This window comes from Musa acuminata, chromosome BXJ2-4 (genome assembly GCF_036884655.1).
Source record: "Musa acuminata AAA Group cultivar baxijiao chromosome BXJ2-4, Cavendish_Baxijiao_AAA, whole genome shotgun sequence".
In the NCBI taxonomy this organism is placed as follows: domain Eukaryota; kingdom Viridiplantae; phylum Streptophyta; class Magnoliopsida; order Zingiberales; family Musaceae; genus Musa; species Musa acuminata.
In genome coordinates this window covers 478,139-500,675 of record NC_088341.1, presented here as the reverse complement: position 1 = coordinate 500,675, position 22,537 = coordinate 478,139, and the positions used below count along the sequence as shown (strand labels likewise).

Here is a 22,537-nt window from a genome sequence, read left to right as displayed (position 1 = left end):
GCAGTACTTGATGCTGGAGAAGACAAGTTTGGTTTGCTTTGAACCAGCCTGGAAAAGCACCACCAGAAGCTTCTGGTGCTTCTTTGACTCATTTTGATGGTTGATACAGGAAATATCTATCTAATCGTTGTTTGGTATAATAATTAGCAGAAAGGAGGACAGACTCTGATCAATAATAATTCAATCAGATGAATATTAGTTTAATAATAATATTATTTTTTTTAAAAAAATATTTATATCATGCTGCTTGATCGAATTGATAAAATAATTTTATTTAATTATAATTAATAAAATTATAATTGATGACATTTGGTGGATACAATGAATGGAGACAGGTTGTTGTATTATATCACTCTTTATACTATTGAATGAAGCTCGTTTTTATTAATATTTCTTTTTTTTCTCGTACAACCATATAAAGTTTCGATAAGTTTGATCTTTTGCATACCAAATATCACAATGTTGTCGCAAAATTAATTATATTTTATTAAATATTTATATTTTATAGTATTATTATATTTAAATAATTATTTATATATTTAATTCGATTAAAGCCATTATTTTTAGAAAATATATATTAAATATGTAACTTTATTTAAATGGATGGACTAGATAGATATAAATATGAAAAATATTGGAGGTAGTGTCATCGAAACATGGGAGAGGAGAAGAGAGAGAGAGAGAGAGAGAGAGAGTGAGAGAGCGCGAGGGGCGATGGGGGAGAATAAAAGGGAGGCGGTGGTCAATAAATGGAAAGAAATGAGCTGCTCGCGAGGCCCGAAGCGGGTGAAGCGCTATGAATTCTGAGCACTACCATGATAGGATCGCAAGGACGAATCCGATCGAAGTAGGAGAAGCTACCTTCCCTCACTCTGAGGAGGAAGAAGAGGAACATCGAAGAAGCACAAATTTAACAGATCATTACAAGTGAAAAGCACGAATTGATGGACTTCACCTTCTTTTGAATCCTCCTCCTCCTCCTCCTCCTCACTGTTGTCAGTCCACATGTAAGTTCAAAATCTCGCCTTTCTTCTTCTTGTTCTTGTTCTTCTGATGTTGATTCCCGTGCCCGCGCGTCAATTATGACAGGAAGAAAACGATTTTAGCAGACACTGTGATTTGTGCGTGTTCTTTTGAGCTTCTGTTTTAAACGGAGATCTTTGCGTCGTCGGTTATAGATTATGGAGGAACGGAAAGCTGGAATCTTTGGCTTTGTTTTGGTGGGAATTGCGAGATCTGTGTTCCGGTTCGTCCGCGCTAGGGTTTTACTTCTTCAAGATCTTTTCTTGTTTTGGCGATTGGTGCTCTTTCTCTAATCGTTACGTCGTTAAATCGATTGGATTCGTTGAAGCGAGATCGAGCAACTTTGTGTCGGAAAGATTGGATCTTTGCGGGAATTTCTGCTTTGGTGACTTCTTTGAGGGAACTTTCCATGGTTCTTGTGAATTTGATCCGCAGTAAAGCTTGCTTGATCTCTTCTTATCAACCAAGTTGCTTCTTTTATACCACTGTTCTCGTAGATGTATTAAGATTGTTGCCTTTCATTTAAGCAATCTCTCTGATGGTCTTATTTTGCTTTTGCCACTGCAGCAGATTGTGCATTCATAGCTTTGGGAGAGGAATAGATTAGCTTAAACTTGTCCCCGGTGCGGGGGTGGGAATTTGGTGCGCGTCAAAGACATGCTAGAGAAGGAGTCCTTTTTTATCTCGAGAGCATTGCCGAGCTCCTGCGAGCAAGAATCCAAGTTGGCTTACATGACCTATCATCTCCTTGAGATCACTACTACCAACAAACGCCCTCCACTTGTGGAACCTTTGGAGCTCTGTGAAGCTGCTTCAGTAAAGAAGGCTAAATCCGAAGATCACCCGGAGCCTCCGTTGCAGGAAATAACAAAATTACCTCTTGATGAATCCAGTTATGATGCCCATTACTCCGATACAAACTCTCTCATCGTCCAAATTGGCCGTGACATGTCTATAAAGTGTCTCCTTCACTGCTCTCGGTCAGACTATGGTGCCCTTGCATCCCTGAACCGAGCTTTTAATTCCTTGATCCGGTCCGGTGATCTCTACAAGCTACGGCGACAGATGGGGATCATCGAGCACTGGGTATACTTCTCCTGCAATATACTCGAGTGGGAAGCATATGATCCCTATCGCGGACGCTGGATTACCCTCCCAAAAATGCCGCAGAACGATTTCTTCATGCGCTCTGATAAGGAATCATTGGCTGTGGGCACTGAACTCCTTGTTTTCGGAAGGGACTATACCTGTTGTATTTCCCATATAGTACTGAGGTATAGCATTCTGACAAATTCTTGGTCCCAAGGTATTGAAATGAACTCCCCTAGGTGCTTATTTGGATCAGCCAGCTTTGGGGAGAGAGCTATCGTAGCCGGTGGCGTAGATGCACAAGGTGCTATATTGAGGTCCGCGGAGCTTTACAATTCTGAGACACAAACATGGACAATTCTCCGTAGCATGAATAAACCAAGGAAGATGTGCTCAGGTGTCTTTATGGACAACAAGTTCTATGTGATCGGCGGAATGTCTAGCACTACAGAATTGCTGACGTGTGGGGAAGAATATGATATGGAGAAACATACCTGGACGGTCATTCCAAATATGTCCCTAGGACTCAATGGTCCAAGTGGTGCACCTCCGCTGGTTGCAGTAGTTAATAACGAGCTATATGCAGCGGATTATGCAGAAAAAGAGGTTAGAAAATATGACAAGAAGAATAACTCTTGGATCACTTTGGGAAGGCTGCCCGAGAGACCAGATTCAGTGAATGGTTGGGGCCTAGCTTTTCGGGCTTGTGGTGAACGACTCTTGGTGATTGGCGGACCGAGGGTGCTTGGAGGAGGGATGATTGAATTAAATTCATGGACTCCGAGAAATGGGCCTCCAGAATGGAACATGATTGCCAGCAAGCATTGTGGGAGCTTTGTGTATAACTGCGCTGTGATGGGCTGCTGAGATTTGTCTGAAGAATTGTTGCATGCCTTTTGGAAGAGGATGTGGAAGATTGATTGGTTGAAGGGCATAAAACACCGATTCGACCAGGGTAATCTCTGCCTTTTTGAAATTTCAGATTTTACTCGGGATTTGACGGAACACTCTCTTCTAAGTAACACTTAAGATTTATCCTCTCTCTTTTATCTTCTAGCCCTGCCCTGATCTAAATTAAGATAAAACATTTGAACTTCTTCCAAAATGCCTATTCGCATGAGAGTGCTCACGTGGGTCATGCAGTACAATTACATATAATAATTTGATGTAGCTGCATGTTCCTCTGTTTATTAGCTTTACAGTGTACTATTCTGCCATTTCATTCTTGTTGCCACTATCTCAAGGAAATAAAATTGGTCATCAGTTCTTGTATTCTTTGTTCTGATGTGTGTGTTCCGCTGTAGCTTACTACTCTTGGGCTTAAGTTCATATTTATGTGCCAAGGGTCCCATTGCTTTCATATTTTGCTAATTTACTTTCTCAGAAATCATGTGTTGGATGTGGCTGAAGCTTCATTAGATTTGATATCCGGGGTCATCTTCAAATAGCTCTCTATGTAGTTGGTGTCGGTCATCAATTATTAGATTTCTCTCTTAATTTAAACATAGATGAATTTGGAAAGAATCTCTGAGATGCAGAACTAGTTGGAAAAAATGGGGATCGATTAACAGTCTAGGCAGATTCAGTAGTCGGACAAATTTAGACGATGAAGAGTTTTGCCTCTGTGTTACCTCTGTTCAAGCCCTTGTGAAAAGGATAAGAAACTCGTTAAATCTTAGCAGTCACGAGCACAACTACTGATTGCCTCAAACATACATAATTAGACTTACGGGCTTAATTATTTTTTTCCAGTATGTTGGGATTTGGAAGTTTCTTATTACTTGTTCATTACTCCAAGGGAGCTTCTAATGCTTTTATCCTCAGACATATAGACTGGTGTGGGGCATGAATGACTAGAAAGTTAGTTAATTTATACGGAGTTGGAGACTTTACGGAAGAAATTTTTTGGGAATAGCTCACTCAGCAGATGTATTTAATACCACCAGTTTTAGAATGTGTAATTTCAGATTTTCTTTTCCCCCTAATCTAATTGCCATCGTCAGCATTAGATAGGGATGTTTCCTGCTCAATTCCAAAATTAGCTTCTTGAGGTTTCAACTCAGGTGTCTCTGAGAATCATACCTGTACAACTTTCCAGGTTCTTTCTAGAGCAGTTTTATTATTCTTTTTCTGAACTTTTTTTTTTCCTTTATCCTCTCTCAATATACATTACTTTTTCAGTTGACCTGGTTAAAGTTGTCGATCTAGATCGTCCACATTGCATATTTGGAGATGCTTGAAGCAGGAAACATTTTATCACTTCTCTTGGTTACATCGATGTTGTATGTAAATGTTTGGGAATACGGGATAAACGTGCTGCTTGTTCCGTTGTTTGGGGTTCGCTAAACCGATGATACCATCATCTTGTGTGTGGTTAAGATTAGTTCCTTAGATGCTTTAGCATAAGGTAGGTGGGTAATCCTTTATGTCTTATCGGTTCCTTGTATTTAGTTAATGAATTGGACACAGAGTAGCCTCCAGAATCGAATTGTTTACAATAGAGTGGAAGCCTTATGGTAAATCTGGTTATACCTGCCTGCCATTCATTCATTCATTCATTCATATGCCTTGTGTATATATTTGTTTCTGTTTATCTTTGTCTCTACTTGTGGTCAGCAAATTATGCTGGAAGAAGTTGCTGATGAATGAAATGTACTTGGGTTCGGTAAACTGAAGAAAGATTTGTGCTTTTGGAAAAGGACCAGAAAGTTTGATGATGGAATTCCATCACAGGATCTTGTTGTGAAGATAGATTTATAAAAAAATAAAAAAAGGGAGCAATTATCTTATTCTAAGTGTAAGTGTAGTAAAGATGAACTCAGATCGATCGATCGATCTTGCTATCGCCAATTAATCAGTATTTTCAGAAAATTCATAGGATGAAGATTTGAACATTCAACCCACGATAGGTGATGACTCAGGTGTATCACTGCAATTTTTTTTTTCTTTTTCTGTTTTTTTAAGTATTAATTTTTTTTTTTGCTGGTGTTTATTTTCTTGTAGCTATCATTATTTATACATCTCTTGAAATCAAATGATAAAGCCGGTCTTTAACACTCGATAATTCTGTAGGATTCTCAAACGATCAAATCTTTTTTTGTGAATCATTACATTACAAAGAAATGGAGTGAATGGGGTTGGTGGTTACAGAATGAAGAAAACAAAAAAAACACACTATTAAAAGTGTTTTCTACTTCGATCCTCTTTAGCCAAACAAATCATGTTTCACGGAAACGACCCATAGCTACAAAAATTAATTGATTTGTTCACAAATTAAAACATTTGAGCTTACAAAGAAATTAAAAATCCCTCAACTTTTATTTATTTGTTTATTTATTATTAAAAATATTTATAATTTGAGATTAAAAATATTAAAAATCGCTCTCTTCTCCGTCATGCTCTATCCCTTTCATCCTCTTTTACTATATTACAAAAAAAATAATTTATAATATCATCAAATACATTTAAATATAAATTTGACCCGTTATTTAAAATTGACTTAGATATTAAATTTAGAGTTGATTTAGAACACTCAAACGTAGGAGGGGATTTCTTTCATACCTGCACCTCAAGTCCGTGCCATGTTTTCTAGCACAGTAAAGAGGATTAGAGAAGCAGCAACCTCTTACAAAACGTAGGAGTGGATTTCATCATTTCATCAATGCCAAAGAGAAGAGAGAGTAACATAAAATGCTATGCACTATTTCGATGATAAAACATCATGAGAATGGGCCACCGGTGAGAAAATGTCAACCATGATGCTCAAGCAAAAAATGGCAGAATTGAAGCACTCTTCCAGTTTTCCTATAGATAACAAGTCTAATCTCTCATGTCAACCATCTTACTTTCTTCTTCAGTGTTAGCTTGGGAACACAGGTAACTAAAGAGTATCAACTACCTTCAGTGTTATCATGACTACGATCATCCAAGTACAGTCGGAATCCATGAGAAAAATGATAAAACCTCAAAAAAAAAAAAAATTGATGTTCTTCCTGGACGGAAAAAATTAGATGCATGGAAGATAATATTGCATGATTTTTGTTGAAGGGGTTAAAAGGAATCCTCTAAGGCAGCAGCGGCCACTGTAAGTGACTGGCACGTGTGGCTATTTTCCTTCCAAACACTGCCCTAGTATGGTGCAACAATCAATAAGGTAAGGTATGTGCATCGTCCACCGGTTCTAAGGAATATTTACATTTACCGGGGAGCGGCACAGAGAGTTTGCGGCATCACTGCTTGGTCGAACAAGCCATCCTTCCTGCAAGATGCGCGGAAGTAGAGCCCGAGGCAGAATTTTCACCACTAAGGATAGTGTATTTCTCCTGAATCCTTGATCGATTTTCTACCCACCACTTCTCTGCTTGTTGTTCACTAAATCTTTTTCGGCTGCAAAGAAAACAACGATTATCATAAAAAAAAGACTCTGGGATGATAAAATACTGCACCAACAACCAATAGATCTTTCTAGTTCTCCAATATAAAGGCATCTAAATATGAACATGTAACAATGCCTGTTGCATGAACAGTAATGATAGGTTATTTTTGCAACTAAATTCACAAATTGGACAGCATATCTGATGAATTACATCATAGTAAATCTCGATCAGACGTAAATCTTTCAATTAATTGTCAAGGCAAGACTGTGCAGAACGAGGCTTATGAATATTGATAAAGCAAACCTAGAAATTAACCGCGATATTAACTAACCTCTGTTGTCTTTTCCAATACTTGTAAGAAAATTGAAAACTGAAATGTTTGGTGTCAAAATGCATGTAGAAAATTGAAAAATGTTTTGCTTTTATTCTTTCTGTAAAAGTTTGCCCAGTTATTAGACTCACCTAGTTCCTTCTAAACTTTAGTCGCTTAAAAATCAAATTAATCATTGAACGAACCTCAGAAGACGTGCATATAGCAACTTAATTAAAGTTTACTGGGTGTGTTCTGTATCCCAGCTGTGGTTATCTTGTACTGCACTGTCTCTTATTTGTGAACTTGTGGGACAATTTTCGTCCCAGTGTCATCATGTGGATTTTTTAAATGTATGTAAGATGACATGATCCTGGGGATTTCTTATTGTATAATCTTGTAAAAAATGAGAATGAGTAAAACAAAGTACCTGCTTTTTCCCAAGAAAAGTAAGAACCACCAATCTAACTGCATTATCATCCGACACACATGCAATAAAGTCCACAGAAATATGACGACCGCTTATTATCTAGACCAAGAAACAATATTAACACTATATAGACAACGAATCATATGCTGATCACTCAAAAAAAAAAAAAAGACTCGTCATTTGAAACCGTTCAGAGTTAGAAATAATAGTAAAAATTAGTATCTTATCTGTACCTTCTGTTATATTACTTCTGGGACAAAAAAACAGAATTAGTGATAAAGATGTTTACCAATAGACCATCCATGTAAAATATGACAAGGGTAAGAGGCTTCCCATACCTAAAGCACACTCGCCTGAGACATTTATCACCACCAGGCAAAGAAGATATGCTAAAGTAAACACCTGGTTCAGCTTGTTCAACCCATTCCACTTTTTCTGACAATGTGTTGTTTCCATTGCAGACCACTGGATTACTCAAATTACCATTTGACTCAGATAACTGGGAAGGTAGCAAGTTGCTTGTTGTGTTGTCAATGGATTGTAGTTTCGGTGAGTCAGATGTATAACCAGACCCATAGTTGCGGGATATCAGAGATGCCTCTGGTACTCTGTCAGCCATAATCTTTAGCTGCCAAATATAAGAACTGGAAATTAGAACCCAAAAAGTAGTGAATTGTATTAAAGTACAGCATAGTAGCATGAAAAGAGATTTTTAATGCATCTTGCCATCTCAGCATATAATAAGCCCACACACAGATCAGATTAAAGGATCAGTATTCTAGTAGCTTAACTTGAAAAAAACTAGTCCTACCTACAGTGCCTGATAAGTAACTAAATATGGCAATGAGCTTCTGTACAGTATTGCAATAACAATTGTTGGGACACTAACGAGCCTGATTCATTAGAAAATATATAATAGCGGTCTAACAATGGGAACAATGCTCAAGTGGTTTTAGACTAGGGAGCCATAGAAGGCATTGTTGTACTTTGCTCTATTGGATCCTAGACACTAAAATTCTTTCCCTGAGTCCTGAGTTCATGATTCGAGTAAAAAAAAATAGCCGTTATATATTTAGAGGTAAGGCTGTATAAATTGACTCTCCCAGACCACATATTAGATGAGGCCCTCTACACTGGGTACACCCTATTTTAAATCCTGCATGTACTGATTCTAACCAAAGTAAAGTGATTTAGTTGCAAGCAAAATTAAGCAAAAGAAATTACCATCTTTCTCTCCAATATTGATGATTAAACAGATGTAGTTAAAAATCTGCCACAAAATCTAAATGTTGGATCTGCTGCACAACTGGGAATAAAAGCTGAATTATTTACTCAAGATATTTGCACTGAATACTGGAAGAAAATCTTTTGAAATCTTTAATTGTCTTTCTTTTAATTAAAATAATACTATTTTTCATGGTTTTGTGCATGAAAGACAAATTATTAAAACTAACTATTTCTTAAAAATGATTAAAAATTAGAAATAGGGAGAAAAAACTTGGATTGTTTTTATTGAACTAGATAGAGAAAACCCATATAGAATCTATTGTGATGTGTTTTAGAAAATAAAAACAGTGCTTAGTAGTTTTATTGTTGTGATAAAAGATATATATGATAGGGTTGTCACTAGTATTACAATTGGGAGGAATGCATAGTGAGTTCTCTTTAACAATAACTTCATGTCAAGGATCAGTTATGGACAAGAAGTTTCTAAAAAGTATAAATTTAGGTTATCTTGGATCTGTTATTCACAAAGGATATTCTAAGGTTATTGTTAATAGATATAAAGCAGAATGATAAAAATTGGGGAGGGGTATCAAGATTTTTACATAATACTCACGTCCCCTTCAATTAAAAGAGGAATTTTATCAGACAACTGTAATGCTAATCATGTGTCATGGATTGGAATTGATTTAGGAAACTTTTACAAAAAAAAAAAAAAAGTTGGTGTTACCAAGATGAGGATGCTAAGATGAATGTGTAGGACAAGTAGGAAGAAGAGACCAAGAAATGCTTATTTTATTTGAACAATTGGCACATTTATGATAGAGGGTAAATTGAGGAAACATATTAATGATGGTATGAACAGGTTGCAAGGAGACCAATAGATGTCACAGTTAGATGAGGTGAGTTGAATAGAGTTACCAATGCGAGGAGATGTAAAGACTTGAGAAATCATAAGAGAGTTGACTACTTCCATTTGGCTTGTTCTATTGCCCAGGTGGATACAAATGATAAGAAAAGCTCTACATAGCTAACCCTAAATGGCTGGAACATGACAACCTGCTGTTCCATGATCATACATTTCCAGTGCTGTAAAATCCCTAGAAAGATCTAAAATATCTTGGCATATAAGTGGATCATATTGTGTTGCTCCAACTGCATACTGGTATAGAATACACCATACTTACCAAGGTATAATGACAGTTTAACTGATATTTGTTAATCTTTCATAACAGTATACCATAGTATATCATATTGCACCAACATATCAGAACATCTCAAGAGGAGCCTGGCAGGCATTTGAGATATAAATCCTTAATTCATGAAGACCTCAAAGCAAGTTCTTAGGTACCAATACCATTCCAGAATCTTCTTAGACCTTCACCCATCGATCAATATGATGCATACACCTCAGTGCACCAAAAGAATTACTAAAAATTATTTAATATGTTAGTACCGATTGAGACGGTTGGTAATCCAATACACCTTTGGAAGCCATGATTCAAACTTCAAAGTACAATAAAATTTCAGAGGCAAATTTCTATTTGTAGAAAATAACCAAGTGAAACATGGAATCCGACATGAATAAGAACACGGTGTACATAATTTAGCATACTAGACCAAGAAGTCATTAGATGTGTGCTACATAGAATTCCTAATCTGCAAATTTAGAGGAAAGATACACTCACCACATTCACAAAAATAGCACCTAAAAAGCTGGTAGATCAATTTTTAGAACCAAGGGTTACTTACACCAGGAATAGAATGGGTAAAGAAAAAGCTCTACCTGTGATGTCAGAGACTTGATTACTTCCTTTGCAGCCTTGCCCTTTGCAGATTCTTCGCTCACCATTGCTTTTGCATCTGTCAATTGTTTTGTTGTTTTCTGCAATTCCACTTCTAGAAGTTGTGATTTACATGCTAGCTCATCAACCTACAGAAAAAAAGTTCTAGTTAATGGTGTACAACTGATCAATCATGAAATAAAATGATTAATGACAACCAAAAATTCAATTGGAAAATTTAAATATAACTGAAAATTTAAATGGAAGACAAATATGTGTTATGATCCTTGCATAAGCAAAATAACAGATATGATTACAGGAAACTGTCAATTATCAGTAATGTAAGAAGTTGGTATGAATGTCCATATTCATAGTTTTGCAAGTACTAAAACAATATGCAACCAAATTCAGTCGAGTTTATGATGCGGTAGCATGTGCGCTATGAGCCAAAAATCTACAAATAACCCACTTGAATTTACAACACACTTACCTGTGTCCGTAACTTAAGGATTTCTTGTCTTAGATCCTCATTGGTTGGGTTCAAGTCATGACATATTTCCAAGCATGTATTAGTGGCATCCCTTGATATGGCCAATGAATGCAATGGACTTCGCTTACATGATGTAGGTGAATTTGAACGAGAAGCTACTCTTGAACCTGGGACAGAAGCAGAGAATATTTTCTTTGAAGATGCTTGAACTTGAAGAAACTTTGAAGAACTTGATGGATATCCATTGTTTGATTCCCTGGAATCTCTGTTTTCACCTTTAAAAGATTCAAATGATGAGAGCCTAGAGAACTGACCCTGCATCCTAGGACCAGGTGAATCTTTGTCAGCCAGTTCACCAGGCACCTGGTTTGTACTTCCATTTTGATGCCTTGGAATTTGAGGAATCTTACCATCCCCCACCACTTTCCTAAGCTTGGTATAACATTCATCACATACACGATACAACTTATTAATATTTGGTGCTAAAGAAGCTCCAGTAGATTTTCTGCTGCTACATGCTTTGCAAAAGACTAAACCACAATTATAACAATTATGACGTTTTCTTCTGAATCCAAAATGGAGATGACAACCAGAACATATGGACTGATCAGCACTGGACACCCACTTATGAAGACAGATGATTGCAGTAAAACTTGCACCACATACAACACTCTTCACTTGTTTGTCCTTTAAAGCTTCAACAAGTGTCGGAGTATTTCGGTCATCATTATCCCCATGGCCTAAACAGCCATTCACTCCTTTGCCCCAGGTATAGACTTCAGTTCTTGAGGTCAATACAGCAACATGATAAGATCCACATGATATCTCTTCAACAAAATGATTTGAAATCTTTCCTTCAACACGAGTGGGAAGCTTTCCATCGGTTTGGGGATTACCAAGTTGCCCATATACAGTACTTCCCATTGTATAAACATGTCCAGAAGTTGTTAAAGCAACAGTTATATCATGCCCGCAAGCTACCTTACAAATATTATCAGAAAGAGATGCTACACATGCTGGAAGGAGTCTGGGTTCCCTATCACCATGTCCAAGTCGACCTTTATCACCATCTCCCCAAGTGAATAGCTTCCCCATCGCAGAGTCACTGGAATCAGAGGATGCATCTGAAATTTCCACAATTGCAGCAGTGTGCCAAACACCACAAGCTGCACGAACAGTGCGCATTCCTCTCAGAGCTTCAACTTCTCTTGGTATGTTTGTGCTTCTATGATCACCATGACCCAGAGCACCGAAAATTCCATCACCAAATGTAAATAGCTGGCCTGCAGAAGTCACAACGGCTGTATGCCATGGTCCACAAGATACTGATGACGCATGCAGACCTTCCATTGGACCACACACTTTTTTCGGAATCCAGTGACTCGCATCACTCCCATGACCCAGGAGACCTGAACCGTGAGTACCATCACCCCATGTAAATAAATCCCCAGACAAAGTTACAGCGCATGTATGATATTCGCCACATGCCACGAGTTCAACATTCATACCACCTAGGGCATCCACAAGCCTTGGCTGCGAAACATCAACATCATTTCCATGGCCAAGCCTGCCTCCTGATTCCTCTCCCCAACTGAAAACCTCCCCCTGTTTGGTAACCAAAACTGCATGATTCTTACCACAAGCTATATTGTGAACATCAAGCACTACTGTTGACTCCAAAGCTTTTGGCAGTGATGCATCAATCGCAATGGTCGAGGAAATTCCAGCCCTTTGCAAACCACCACCAAGAAACCCATCACCTATGCCTTCTCCCCAAATGAAAACATCACCTAATGCATCAAAATCCTCATGATTTGATCCATGGCTTGATGAGCTAACAGCACTAGATAAACTTACTCTAACAGTATCAACTGCAGAGCCCTGTCCATTAGTAATATCTGCAGCTCCTGATGAGTGTGAACAAAATGATTTACATAGAGATTCTGAGTGTAACAAACTCCTGGCTGGTGACGTATACAATATCACGTCAGACAACACCTTCCCCAAACCATTAACTGGATGGTACTCATAAGAAGTATTGATTTGGTCATCACTGGAATCCTTAAAAAATGAAACATGATAGGGTCTATAACCAGTAACATTATTATATAGCAAAAGTTAGACAAAGAACAAACTTGCCAAACCTTATGGGAGATATCACTACCACTGAAGGGTGATGTGAATGGAGAAATTTTACGAATATATGTAGTAGGACTATCAGACGAAGTCCTATCCCCTTTTGATTCTGATCTCAACTTCCGATAATTTCCTCGTGAAATCAAAGCCTTCAATCCAACAAACCAGGCTTCTGCTTCATCCTTGTCCTTGCAGATCTGACAAATTCATTTTAATTGAGAATTGTATTTAAACAGTGTGGTTCACAATAAGTATAACATTTATGCTAGCTGTGCAGTATATCCAAACCATCAGTCTGTTTGCATATATGCTACTGTATGTATCATGAACACGTGATTTCAAATTGTGTCTAAGGTCAGTGTCAGAAGAGAAATTGCAGAACATTCTCCCAGAAGATACAAATAGTAAAGCTAGGTAAAACATGAGGAACAGGAATGGATGTACGTACCAAATCTAGTGATCTTTCATTGTATATAAGAGAAAATGACTGGTATTCTTTATCAGGCCGTGGATACCGCTGAAATATTGCCTAAAAGAATAAAGAACACCATAGTTCTCATTTAAACTACAATTCACAGTGATCTTTGAATAAAGCATTGAAAGAATCAGAACAGAATCTCATAAAGTTAATTGTAATAAATAACAATAAAACATTCTATTGCTGTGTCACAAAGAGGGGACAATCAGCACAGTAATGTTCATATTAATGTTATATGGTCAATTTACATGGAAAGAAGTAAAAAGGAAAGAGTACCTAAATGCAGCAGGTAAATGTTTATGGTTCATGACAATATTATATTACATATATGCAAAAAACATACTCTCATATTTAGTAAATGAAAGATGATGCATACATATGGAAATAAGCATCAAGAAGATATCTAAAGATGATGAATTGAACTTACAGTACGCTGTCCTGGTATTATCTTGTAAACCTGACTAAGTTTAAGTTGTTTCTCATCCCTTCCAGAGTACCAAATTAGCAAAGATTCATCCTGGAATTTAAGCATAATAATTTAATGAGATAAGATTGTGACACCAAAGAGAAAACAAACATCAGGTTAGATATAGATACATAAAGCTTCATGATTTCTTGTTCAAGTTATAGGGGTTTGGATGACACCTTTAACTTAGAAAAAAATGAACTGCAGTAATCATATAATAACAGAAACAAATTTTAACATTCACTATCAGTCGAGGGCATATTTAAAATAAGCAAGAATGAAAAAGGACAGACGTAGTCTTCCTTTAACGTTGTAGAGCAACTTACATTTGAAAGTCTGAAAGGACAAAACTTTGGCCGTCCTCTTCGTCCATACTTCAATAGATATGCTCCTTTCTTTAAGGCTGTAATTGCCTGGGTATCATGAAGTAATTAGCATCAACAATAAAGAACAGCACTTATTTGTTTATTAACCCAATTCATCACCTCACTCCTTCCTACAAAACCATATAAATATCACTATGTGAAAGATCTAAAAGATTAAAAGTTCAAATGGCAAACTTGAGAACAAGTTCTGGAAGGATATCTAAAGCAACATGTTTACTAACCCTGATTCATGAAAACTAATCATTTAACTACTAGATATACAGATTATATAAGAATCTATTTGTTTGTTTTCATGTTTATTAACCCTGATCCACAAAGATTAATCTTTAAATTCTTAGATGTTTAGATTAGTAAAAATAAAGTTATATTAGGTAGAAATTCAGGTTACTTCTGTAAATAGGCTTTTCATCTTATTATAAGCATGACTTCTTTTCAATAAAACATCATTTTTTAATCCTTACATGAATTTTATATTTGTCTTCTAGATTAGCTAGCTGCACCTCTATCTTATTGCTCCGGTACTGTGTAAAGAAATTGTATATACAAAACTTAGTGCATCCAAGATGAGAATACTGAGGTAGATATGAGGGGTTACAGAAAAGGATAAAGTAAGAAACGTTTTTTGTTTACTAACAATTAATTGTAGCTCCTGTGTAGGATACAATACAGGACAGATAAAGATTCTCCATATTAGACAAGGTGAGTCAATTAGGATTAGTGGTTCAAGGACTGATAGAAGGATGTCTAAGGAAAATCTCCTAGAAACAAATGACAACAGACTTGATCCCTTAATTTGACTATAAATACTCCTCATTAAACTCAATGGCAAGAAAAGATCCATTATTACTTTTTATGTTTTTCCATACAGAGTCTCATCTTTTGAGCTTCCTAGTAATCTCTTTGATGATAAGTGGGTTTGATTCCCTGACAACCAAGAGAATCTGCCACTTAATAGCATATATAGCCTTCCTATGAATGAATAATAGGACTCACACAACTATTGAAAAGGCCAGAGCACATGCTAGTCGATCTCTATTTTGCACAGTCCAAATATTATGGAGGTTTTACTGGGGCGTGATTCCAATTGGTGATTTTGATTCGATTTAGTGACTCCAACTGCATTAAGTGTGAGCTGGAACATGAATATTGATCCCATATCTCCTCTATAGCAATTATGCCATGGAAATTTTCAGACTTTATCTGGTCAAGAAGGATTTGGGAAGTTCTTAATGCAGTCATTTCCTTATATAAGAGAAGATTATTTTCACAATCAATTAGCATTAAATAAATATCCTTGCAAAAGAAATGGAGACAAATTGTTTATATGTTTAACCTTAATATAGTGTAAAGATCACAAGATCCATGATATTGTTAATCTAGAAATATAATGTAGTAAAGTTAGAGGATATAAATGATTATTAGTTCAGGTAGTTGCACATTTTATACAAAAAGAAATATATACATGGACATAATACCATGTTTTCAATCACATATAGTGTTTGAGAATATAATACAGAAGAACAATGCAAATGAATTAACTTTATATAAATCCTCGATCCATATATTAGTTTTCACTGCTTATCACATATAGTGTTTCAGAATATAATACAGAGAACAATGCAAATGAAGTAACTTTCCATAAATTAACAATCCATTTATTTGTTTTCACTGCATACAACATTTTAAATACCACAAAACTCCAGAAAAGGAATGGCATGCACTAATGTGTATCATAAGCCCCAACAAAAAAGAGACATAGTTCAAAATTCAGAGACAATTTTTCAAAATGATTTTGAGATGAACTGGGATGTTTATTGTCACAAAAAGAGAAAATGACCATTTGCAAATGACATAAAGAACTTGGAATAGCATTGAGTATGACAAATTCTGCAACAAATGAAGACCAACATTAGATGGATCAGATTGGAGCAACAAGTGGTTGCCACGGGGATTCAAATTACTAAATGCTCACTTGATCAGATGAGGATATAATCAGAAAATTAATTTGTGCATGTTCAGAAAAGGCATTGTATCCAATGAGGATGTATTAAATGAAATCTGAAAGTTCAAAGACTAAGAGGAAGCCCAAGGAGACTCCTTTACCCTACTATGAAAACCTAACTCCATATGACACACCAAGATTTGAAAGGATAGGGTAAGATTCCTCTGCATGTCAGTATCTATTTCAAATTTTACTTTTTAACTTTAGGGGAATAGATTGAACACCTCAGTTGTTGCTAAACCAGAAGGAAACACAAAAGATCATACACCAAAAGAGATAACGAAAGCAACAAAGTATTGGAGTTGCCTCAGAATGATACCTGCTCTACATCCCTTTCCACGGGACCATTTCTCAGAGGATCTGCCATCCACGGACCGGGATCAAACAACATACGCATAAAGAACAATCCTTTCCGGCATAATGAAAAGACAAAAGACTGCTGCTGTGGACTATCTGATGCTGCCCCATAAACGGAGTCGAGAGACGAGCTTTCGCTTATGGAGCAGAATTCTACTCCAACATAGCATCGGTAAAAACCAACAAGGAGGGCACCCGGCACGATCCAAGTATCTACTCCACTGAGACCAAATCAATAACAGGACGAACTGTTGTTTTCAGCCCAAGTTAAGGTCTATGAAGATCAAAGAACTGCAATGCCGGTGATTTCCACCCTTAAAACGTGAAAGGAAACAAAGCATGCCATGATCCTTCGAGAAATCGTTACCACCTCAGCTGTTGTTGTCAACCAATACTCGCTGCGACAGCTCCGGAGCTCGGAAATAGCTCAAAAATCTCGACGGAAACCCCATAAAGTCGTAATTCCCAAAAGAATGTCTCGAAACTCCACGAGACGCCAGGCATCCGAATCATAAACGAAGGAAAACTCCAACGCGAAGAAGGGCTACCGTGGAGGGACCAGCTACGCGATGCCCTAATATACGACGAAGACGTTGGAATCTAGGATTGTCTACTTCGGATGGATGAGGCGAAGCAATCTGAGTCGCCCGCAATGGCGTTAGCCGGAGGGAATCGCGAGATACTCAGGATCTCCGCCGCGCGCGAGCTCGATAGATGATCGGATCGAGAGATTCGCCGCCCAATCAACGACAAGAAGAAGAAGAAGAAGGAGAGATCGAGAGAGAGGAGGCGACGAATTCAAATGCCGGTGTCCTTGCAATTGCTAACGTGCGCCTCCGCAATCTCTCTCTCTCTCTCTCTCTCTCTCTCTTTCTCTCCCCCTCCCCCCACCTCTCTCTCTCTTTCTCCTCTCTCCTCTCTCCTCTCTCTTTCCGGTAATTACAAAACACGTCGGCATCTAAACCCCATTAAAATTGAGATCAACGTATACTAATACGGTCCGGAAACGCGCACGGAACTGTCACCCCGAGACTCACCCACGCCAGAGATGTCCGTGAGGCCGCCACATAGGATGAGAAAGATTTAGGTGGACGAACTGTGGCACGTCAAAACATTATCCTACTGAATTTGTGGCGAGCCACGCTTGCCTTTTTCTACAACTAAATAAATGGAATATCAATCGCACACAAAATTAGGGAATTAAATACATGACATGACTTATTATTGACTGTGGAGAACTGTAAGATTTCGGATGACCAAAATATAAATGTGAGGATGTGATTAAGTGACATATTTCCCTTTAATTTTGTTATGAATTTAATAAGTATTATTTGGAATAATTTTGAGAAATACATGTATATGACATCAGCATTTGGATTGCTTAATTTACGCAATTGGGCTTTGTAATTGGGCCTCATGTGTAACATAAATGATCATTTTGACCCAATAATGCTTTGCTTTGTATTCAAAGATCACATATCGTAAGGGGCATTGGACATTTTTTTTATAAGTGGATTTAAGAATGTGGGTTTTTAAATAGATAGATAGTAAGGGGTATTTTGTTTCATAATATTTTATTCTTATGTAAATTTAATCAATTCACAAATACTTTTTATATATATAAAAAAAACTTATTTTAATTAGAGACGACAAAGATTATTTTAAAACTAAAAATCTCAAAACATTTAGTTTTAGCTTTGTTCTCTCTGACCAAAAATAAGATTATTTTTTTTTAGAAAAAAAAATATTTGTTGTTAACATGAAGCTGAGTACATAAAATAGTTTTCTTAATGTCGGACTATGATCCTCTACATTAGGGAACATCCATCACTTTGAGTCACCAAATCAAAGCTGATGTAGTGTTCCACATTTTTATAAGGTTATTTAGAAAAATCCTAAGTTTATGAGTTGCTCAGCTTAGTGTCTTATAAGCGATGCAATACGATATTATTTTATATAACTTCATGTTAATTAATCATGCTTTATTCTACTTGTTTAGCAAACTAACCTGTCTTGTGCTCATCATCAAGACCAGCGGTGAAGCTCATAAACAACATTATCCAGCCAATTAAATAAGGTGATGACAAATCAAAAAGGCTCCGGCTTGCCTTTAGACTATCTTAATCACTGGAATCAGATGTATAGTGCTATGTTCCAAAGCTGTTGTTAAGATACATTAACTTAAGCTTAATCTCCCCTCTCATATACTTCACATCACTCTCTCTCTCTCTCTCTCTCTCCCCCCTGGAGGTGCGGGTGTGAGGAAGGGGTTCAAAGGCAGGAGGAGGATGGAGGAATAGCATGGCGTTCATCATGATGCCATCAAAAGAAAATAATACATGTACAACAGCCATGATAGGAGAACATAAAGCGTCAGCCGATGAAAGCCTGGAATGGGACTTTTCCCAAGAAAAGAGAGGAGGAATATTATTTTTCAAGCATGCGGTAGAAAGGACATCAGATTCATCCTAAAGTGACTACAATGTGTCAGATATCATTTGCATAAAGAGATCACGAAAGGAAAGGACCTCCAACAGTTGCTGAATATACTTCCAAACCAATTTAGCATACAACAAATTGATCTTGTTTTCACCAACATCTTATGCATGTAATTATGCATGTCAGTGAGTATTAGTTTAGTGAAAAGGACAAAGAAACACACACACACACACACACTCTCTCTCTCTCTCTCTCTCTCTATATCTCTATCGATTGTGACTCCTTCAGGTGCAGTGACTGTGTTGCAGTTTTCAGTGCTGGAGGTTGGAGCTGTTCTTCTTTGAGGAAAGATGAGGAGACGGATAAGAAGACTTCATGTGGTTAGAGTTACCCAATATGATCCATCTGCTGGAAATGTGACAGCTCTGATCTGAAACGAAACAACCGACAGCTCTAGCATGGAATTATAACTCCTTTGGCCTTTTGCCATGCTCTTCCTTCTTATCCTTGTATGACACTCTGCAAGCGCCGAGCCCACACTCGTGGTGTTCTCGTGTAGAGAGAGTCGGGATGTTAATCACTTGTGTGTGTGTGTTTGATCGTGGTTAGAGGCAGCAATGATTGATCATATCACTCTCTGAGTTGGATTGTAGAGAAGACATGTGATTCGCTCTGATCGTCTCCATTGAATAGGAACCTCATCTCTTTCTCTTCTGCGGCCCTTGTGTCCTCTTCCCTTCTGCCAGTCTACTGTTTGAGCTGAAGCTCTCTGTCTCTGTCTCTCTCTCACGCACTCACCCGATGGACATCTTACGACCACCCAAAAAGAAATGGAGAAGAGAAAGAGAACAGTCCTATAAGTATCAGAACTCTTAATTCGTTGATCCAAAGGGCATTGCTATAGCTCAGCAACCAAGATAAGAACCCTAGCGAAACCATCATCACACATCAGTTCACACACCAAGAAATGACTTGCATTTGTATTGCCAGAACGTAGGTTTTTGTGGTCAAAACAAATATGAGAACCAAAGATCATCCGAGTGGATCAAAATGTTTAGCCAGAAGAAGAAGATAAGTGCATGCATGGTTGTGAGAAGGGCCTAGGAATCGCTGGTGCTCATCGTGTCGTGTCGTTCGCAGTCTCGGTGCCCTTGTTGGGACGCGGACGGCATCGCCTCGGAGGTACTCGGCGACCGGTACATGTTGAGGGCGGAAGGGATTCCCATGTGGCCCTCGCCTCCGCCGCCGCCGCCGCCGCCGGAACCCAGACCTAGCTGCTGGCTCGGCAGGAGAGCCATGGGCGTAGGAAAGTTCATGAAATGCAGGCCACTGGACATAGAGCCTCTGAACATGGTGGTGCTTCCCACTTGAGGGAATGTCCATATAGACTGGCTGTTACCACCCACCATGTCTTGTGTGTTAGGGTTTGTGACCATCCACACCGTTCCTGGCATCTGCCCATGGCTTGCTTGGCTGTAGCCCGCCATCTGATGCTGCACCGGCTGCAGTTGATGTTGATGAAGCTCCGACTCCCATCGACGTTTACGTATGTTTCCGATGTCGCCCTCCGACGACGCATCGAGGCCGATATTGCATGAGTTGAAATTGAGAAGCAAGGACGAGGACGACGACGACGGGCCCTCCGTGGGGAACGCGGAGCCGCCTCCACGTTCCCATTCGTTGTGGATTCGGAGGGACGTGCCGGGGAGAGCAGCCGCCACGCTGTTGAAGTAGTTAGCGGCGCGGAGGTGGGAGGGCACAGAGACGCTGGAGCCGGAGCTGCGGAGGGAGATGTTGAGCGACGTGAAGTTGGCGGGGATGGTTCCGGTGCCGGTGGCTGCGATCACCGCGGGCTCAGCCTGCTGGAGCAGCCACTCGATGGTCTCCCCGTCGGTCTTGTGGCCGAGCTCGCGCGTGAGCTGGAAGACGCGGGCCGCGCAGAGGGCCGGCATCCGGATCCGGCGGCCGCGGCCCTCGACCTTGGTGTGGCGGTCCTTGTTGGAGCTCCGCTTGGGCGGCGGCTTCCTCAGCCGATCGACTGCGAGCTCGGCCGCGGCGGTGGTGGAGGATATGGCCAAGGAAGGGTAAGCAGAGCTGGAGCATGAGTCTTCTTCCTTCTTCTCGAGGAGCTGGAGAGGGAAGTTGGGCCGTCGGGATCCGCCGGCTTCGCCTTCCATGTCCGGATCAGATCATGGCACTGCACAGCTCCTGCAAGCACTCGAGATCCGACGACGGTAAGGCAGAGGGCGGGGAAGGCGAATCTAACACTTAAAATATCCGAGATCCAGCGGTAGATATAGAGAGAGAAGAGGAACTGAGTGTGAAGCAGGAGTTCGGATTGTAGGGTATACTAGGATCGATCTTGTGGACTTTGGTAGGACATCTCCAACTGAAGATTTCAAGGATGCAAGACCATGGAGAGAGAGGGAGAGAGGCGAACAGAGAAGAAAGTGTGTGTGTGGGGGGGAGGGGGAGAGAGAGAGAGAGAGAGAGTTCCTGCGAAGAGATGAAGCTACTGCATCAATCTTGTGGATCTTGTAGGGCACACTAATGCGGAGGGTAGGGAATAGATATAGGAAGAAATGGATAAAGAAACATCAATCTACCTCAACTTTGCAGGACATTCAACTTCAAGTTTCTGATGTGGTAGAAAGATATGAGAGAGAGAGAGAGAGAGAGAGAGAGAGAGAGAGAGAGAGAGAGAGAGGTAGCCTGTAGCGCACCAAATCATACTTTCGGCAACGGAGATGAAAGAGATAAAGAGGAGAAGCTATAACACCAGTCTCAGTTTAAGAGAGAGAGAGAGAGAGAGAGATAAGGGAAGAGGAAGAGAAAATTAGGGCCATATAATAAATTGGAAATTGCGTGTTATTGCCCCCAGTGACGGTGCATGACGGGTGGGATCAAGTGCTACCCAGAAACGGGCATAAAGCCCGACCCGTTTAAATGTTGGATCAGATCCCCGCACGTATTTAACGGAAATTAATTATCTACTATTAAGGGAAAAAGACAAAAAAAGAAAAAGAAATTATCATGGAAAAAAATCCATAAAAATGAAAAAAAGGGCATAAAATAGAATCAAAATATCCCATGTGGAGCCACAAACTTTACGTATTGTTCCCTACTCTCTGCCATGTCCTTTTTTTTCTCCCTCCATATTATAATTATTTTCCGGAAATTAATTATAGGTGCCACAGTGGCTGGCTACACATACCTGGCTCAGACTCCACGTGCGGTGCTCTTTAATCGTTCGACACCCAGAAGACAGTGGCGCCGAGGGTGGGTCCCAGTCTGCATGTCAAAAAACGGGAGGCTCCAAAGAAAAGGTAAGCACGTGGGTCCCTCTCGCACCAGTATACATTCCTTTTCCTCCTCTCTCTCTCTCTCTCTCTCTCTCTCTCTCTCTCTCTCTCTCCCTACTAACTTTGAGGCCTTGCTAGTGTTAGTTTATTTTTCCCCCCCTTTTTTTTTCTTTCTTTATTTCTTTCTTACTACTCCAAAACAAGCTGAGTTTAGTGTGAGGTTTTTTGGGATTATAAATTTTACA

General features: G+C 39.0%; 3 protein-coding genes across 6 annotated transcripts; 1 reads left to right on the top strand and 2 right to left on the bottom strand.

Annotated features, from left to right (window-relative positions):
* The first annotated feature begins 655 nt into the window (after positions 1-655).
* On the top strand, positions 656-3,384 carry LOC135609351 (F-box/kelch-repeat protein SKIP11-like). 2 transcript variants are annotated; one of them, XM_065102509.1, is made up of 2 exons: positions 656-1,007; positions 1,594-3,384. In XM_065102509.1, the coding sequence occupies exon 2, from the start codon at positions 1,681-1,683 to the stop codon at positions 2,977-2,979; it is 1,299 nt and encodes a 432-aa protein (XP_064958581.1). In that variant the 5' UTR covers positions 656-1,007; positions 1,594-1,680; the 3' UTR covers positions 2,980-3,384. The 2 variants fall into 2 exon arrangements, with proteins under 2 accessions (XP_064958581.1, XP_064958580.1); XM_065102508.1 differs by having other exon boundaries at positions 1,591-3,384.
* A 2,490-nt stretch (positions 3,385-5,874) lies between these two features.
* On the bottom strand, positions 5,875-17,477 carry LOC103980429 (PH, RCC1 and FYVE domains-containing protein 1). 2 transcript variants are annotated; one of them, XM_009396849.3, is made up of 9 exons: positions 16,514-17,477; positions 14,133-14,219; positions 13,768-13,857; positions 13,311-13,391; positions 12,871-13,059; positions 10,727-12,787; positions 10,239-10,385; positions 7,567-7,856; positions 5,875-6,498 (listed from the first exon to the last, which is right to left on the bottom strand). In XM_009396849.3, exons 1-9 carry the CDS (start codon positions 16,589-16,591, stop codon positions 6,342-6,344), a joined length of 3,180 nt encoding a protein of 1,059 aa, XP_009395124.2. In that variant the 5' UTR covers positions 16,592-17,477; the 3' UTR covers positions 5,875-6,341. The 2 variants fall into 2 exon arrangements, with proteins under 2 accessions (XP_009395124.2, XP_064958579.1); XM_065102507.1 differs by lacking the exon at positions 13,311-13,391.
* A 2,469-nt stretch (positions 17,478-19,946) lies between these two features.
* LOC135609350 (transcription factor TCP15-like) lies at positions 19,947-21,780 on the bottom strand. Of its 2 annotated transcripts, none has more exons than XM_065102506.1 (2): positions 21,714-21,780; positions 19,947-21,198 (listed from the first exon to the last, which is right to left on the bottom strand). In XM_065102506.1, exon 2 carries the CDS (start codon positions 21,165-21,167, stop codon positions 20,091-20,093), a length of 1,077 nt encoding a protein of 358 aa, XP_064958578.1. In that variant the 5' UTR covers positions 21,168-21,198; positions 21,714-21,780; the 3' UTR covers positions 19,947-20,090. The 2 variants fall into 2 exon arrangements, with proteins under 2 accessions (XP_064958578.1, XP_064958577.1); XM_065102505.1 differs by having other exon boundaries at positions 21,597-21,735.
* Positions 21,781-22,537: the final 757 nt, after the last annotated feature.

Coding starts and splice junctions, on each gene's coding strand:
- LOC135609351 (XM_065102509.1), top strand. CDS start 1,681: ATGCTAGAGAAGGAGTCCTTTTTTATCTCGAGAGCATTGCCGAGCTCC.
- LOC103980429 (XM_009396849.3), bottom strand. CDS start 16,591: ATGCGTATGTTGTTTGATCCCGGTCCGTGGATGGCAGATCCTCTGAGA. Junction 13,060..13,310: donor ATGAAAGATCACTAGATTTG/GTACGTACATCC, acceptor TGAATTTGTCAG/ATCTGCAAGGACAAGGATGA. Junction 6,499..7,566: donor CTCAGGCGAGTGTGCTTTAG/GTATGGGAAGCC, acceptor TTTTCTTTGCAG/CCGAAAAAGATTTAGTGAAC.
- LOC135609350 (XM_065102506.1), bottom strand. CDS start 21,167: ATGGAAGGCGAAGCCGGCGGATCCCGACGGCCCAACTTCCCTCTCCAG.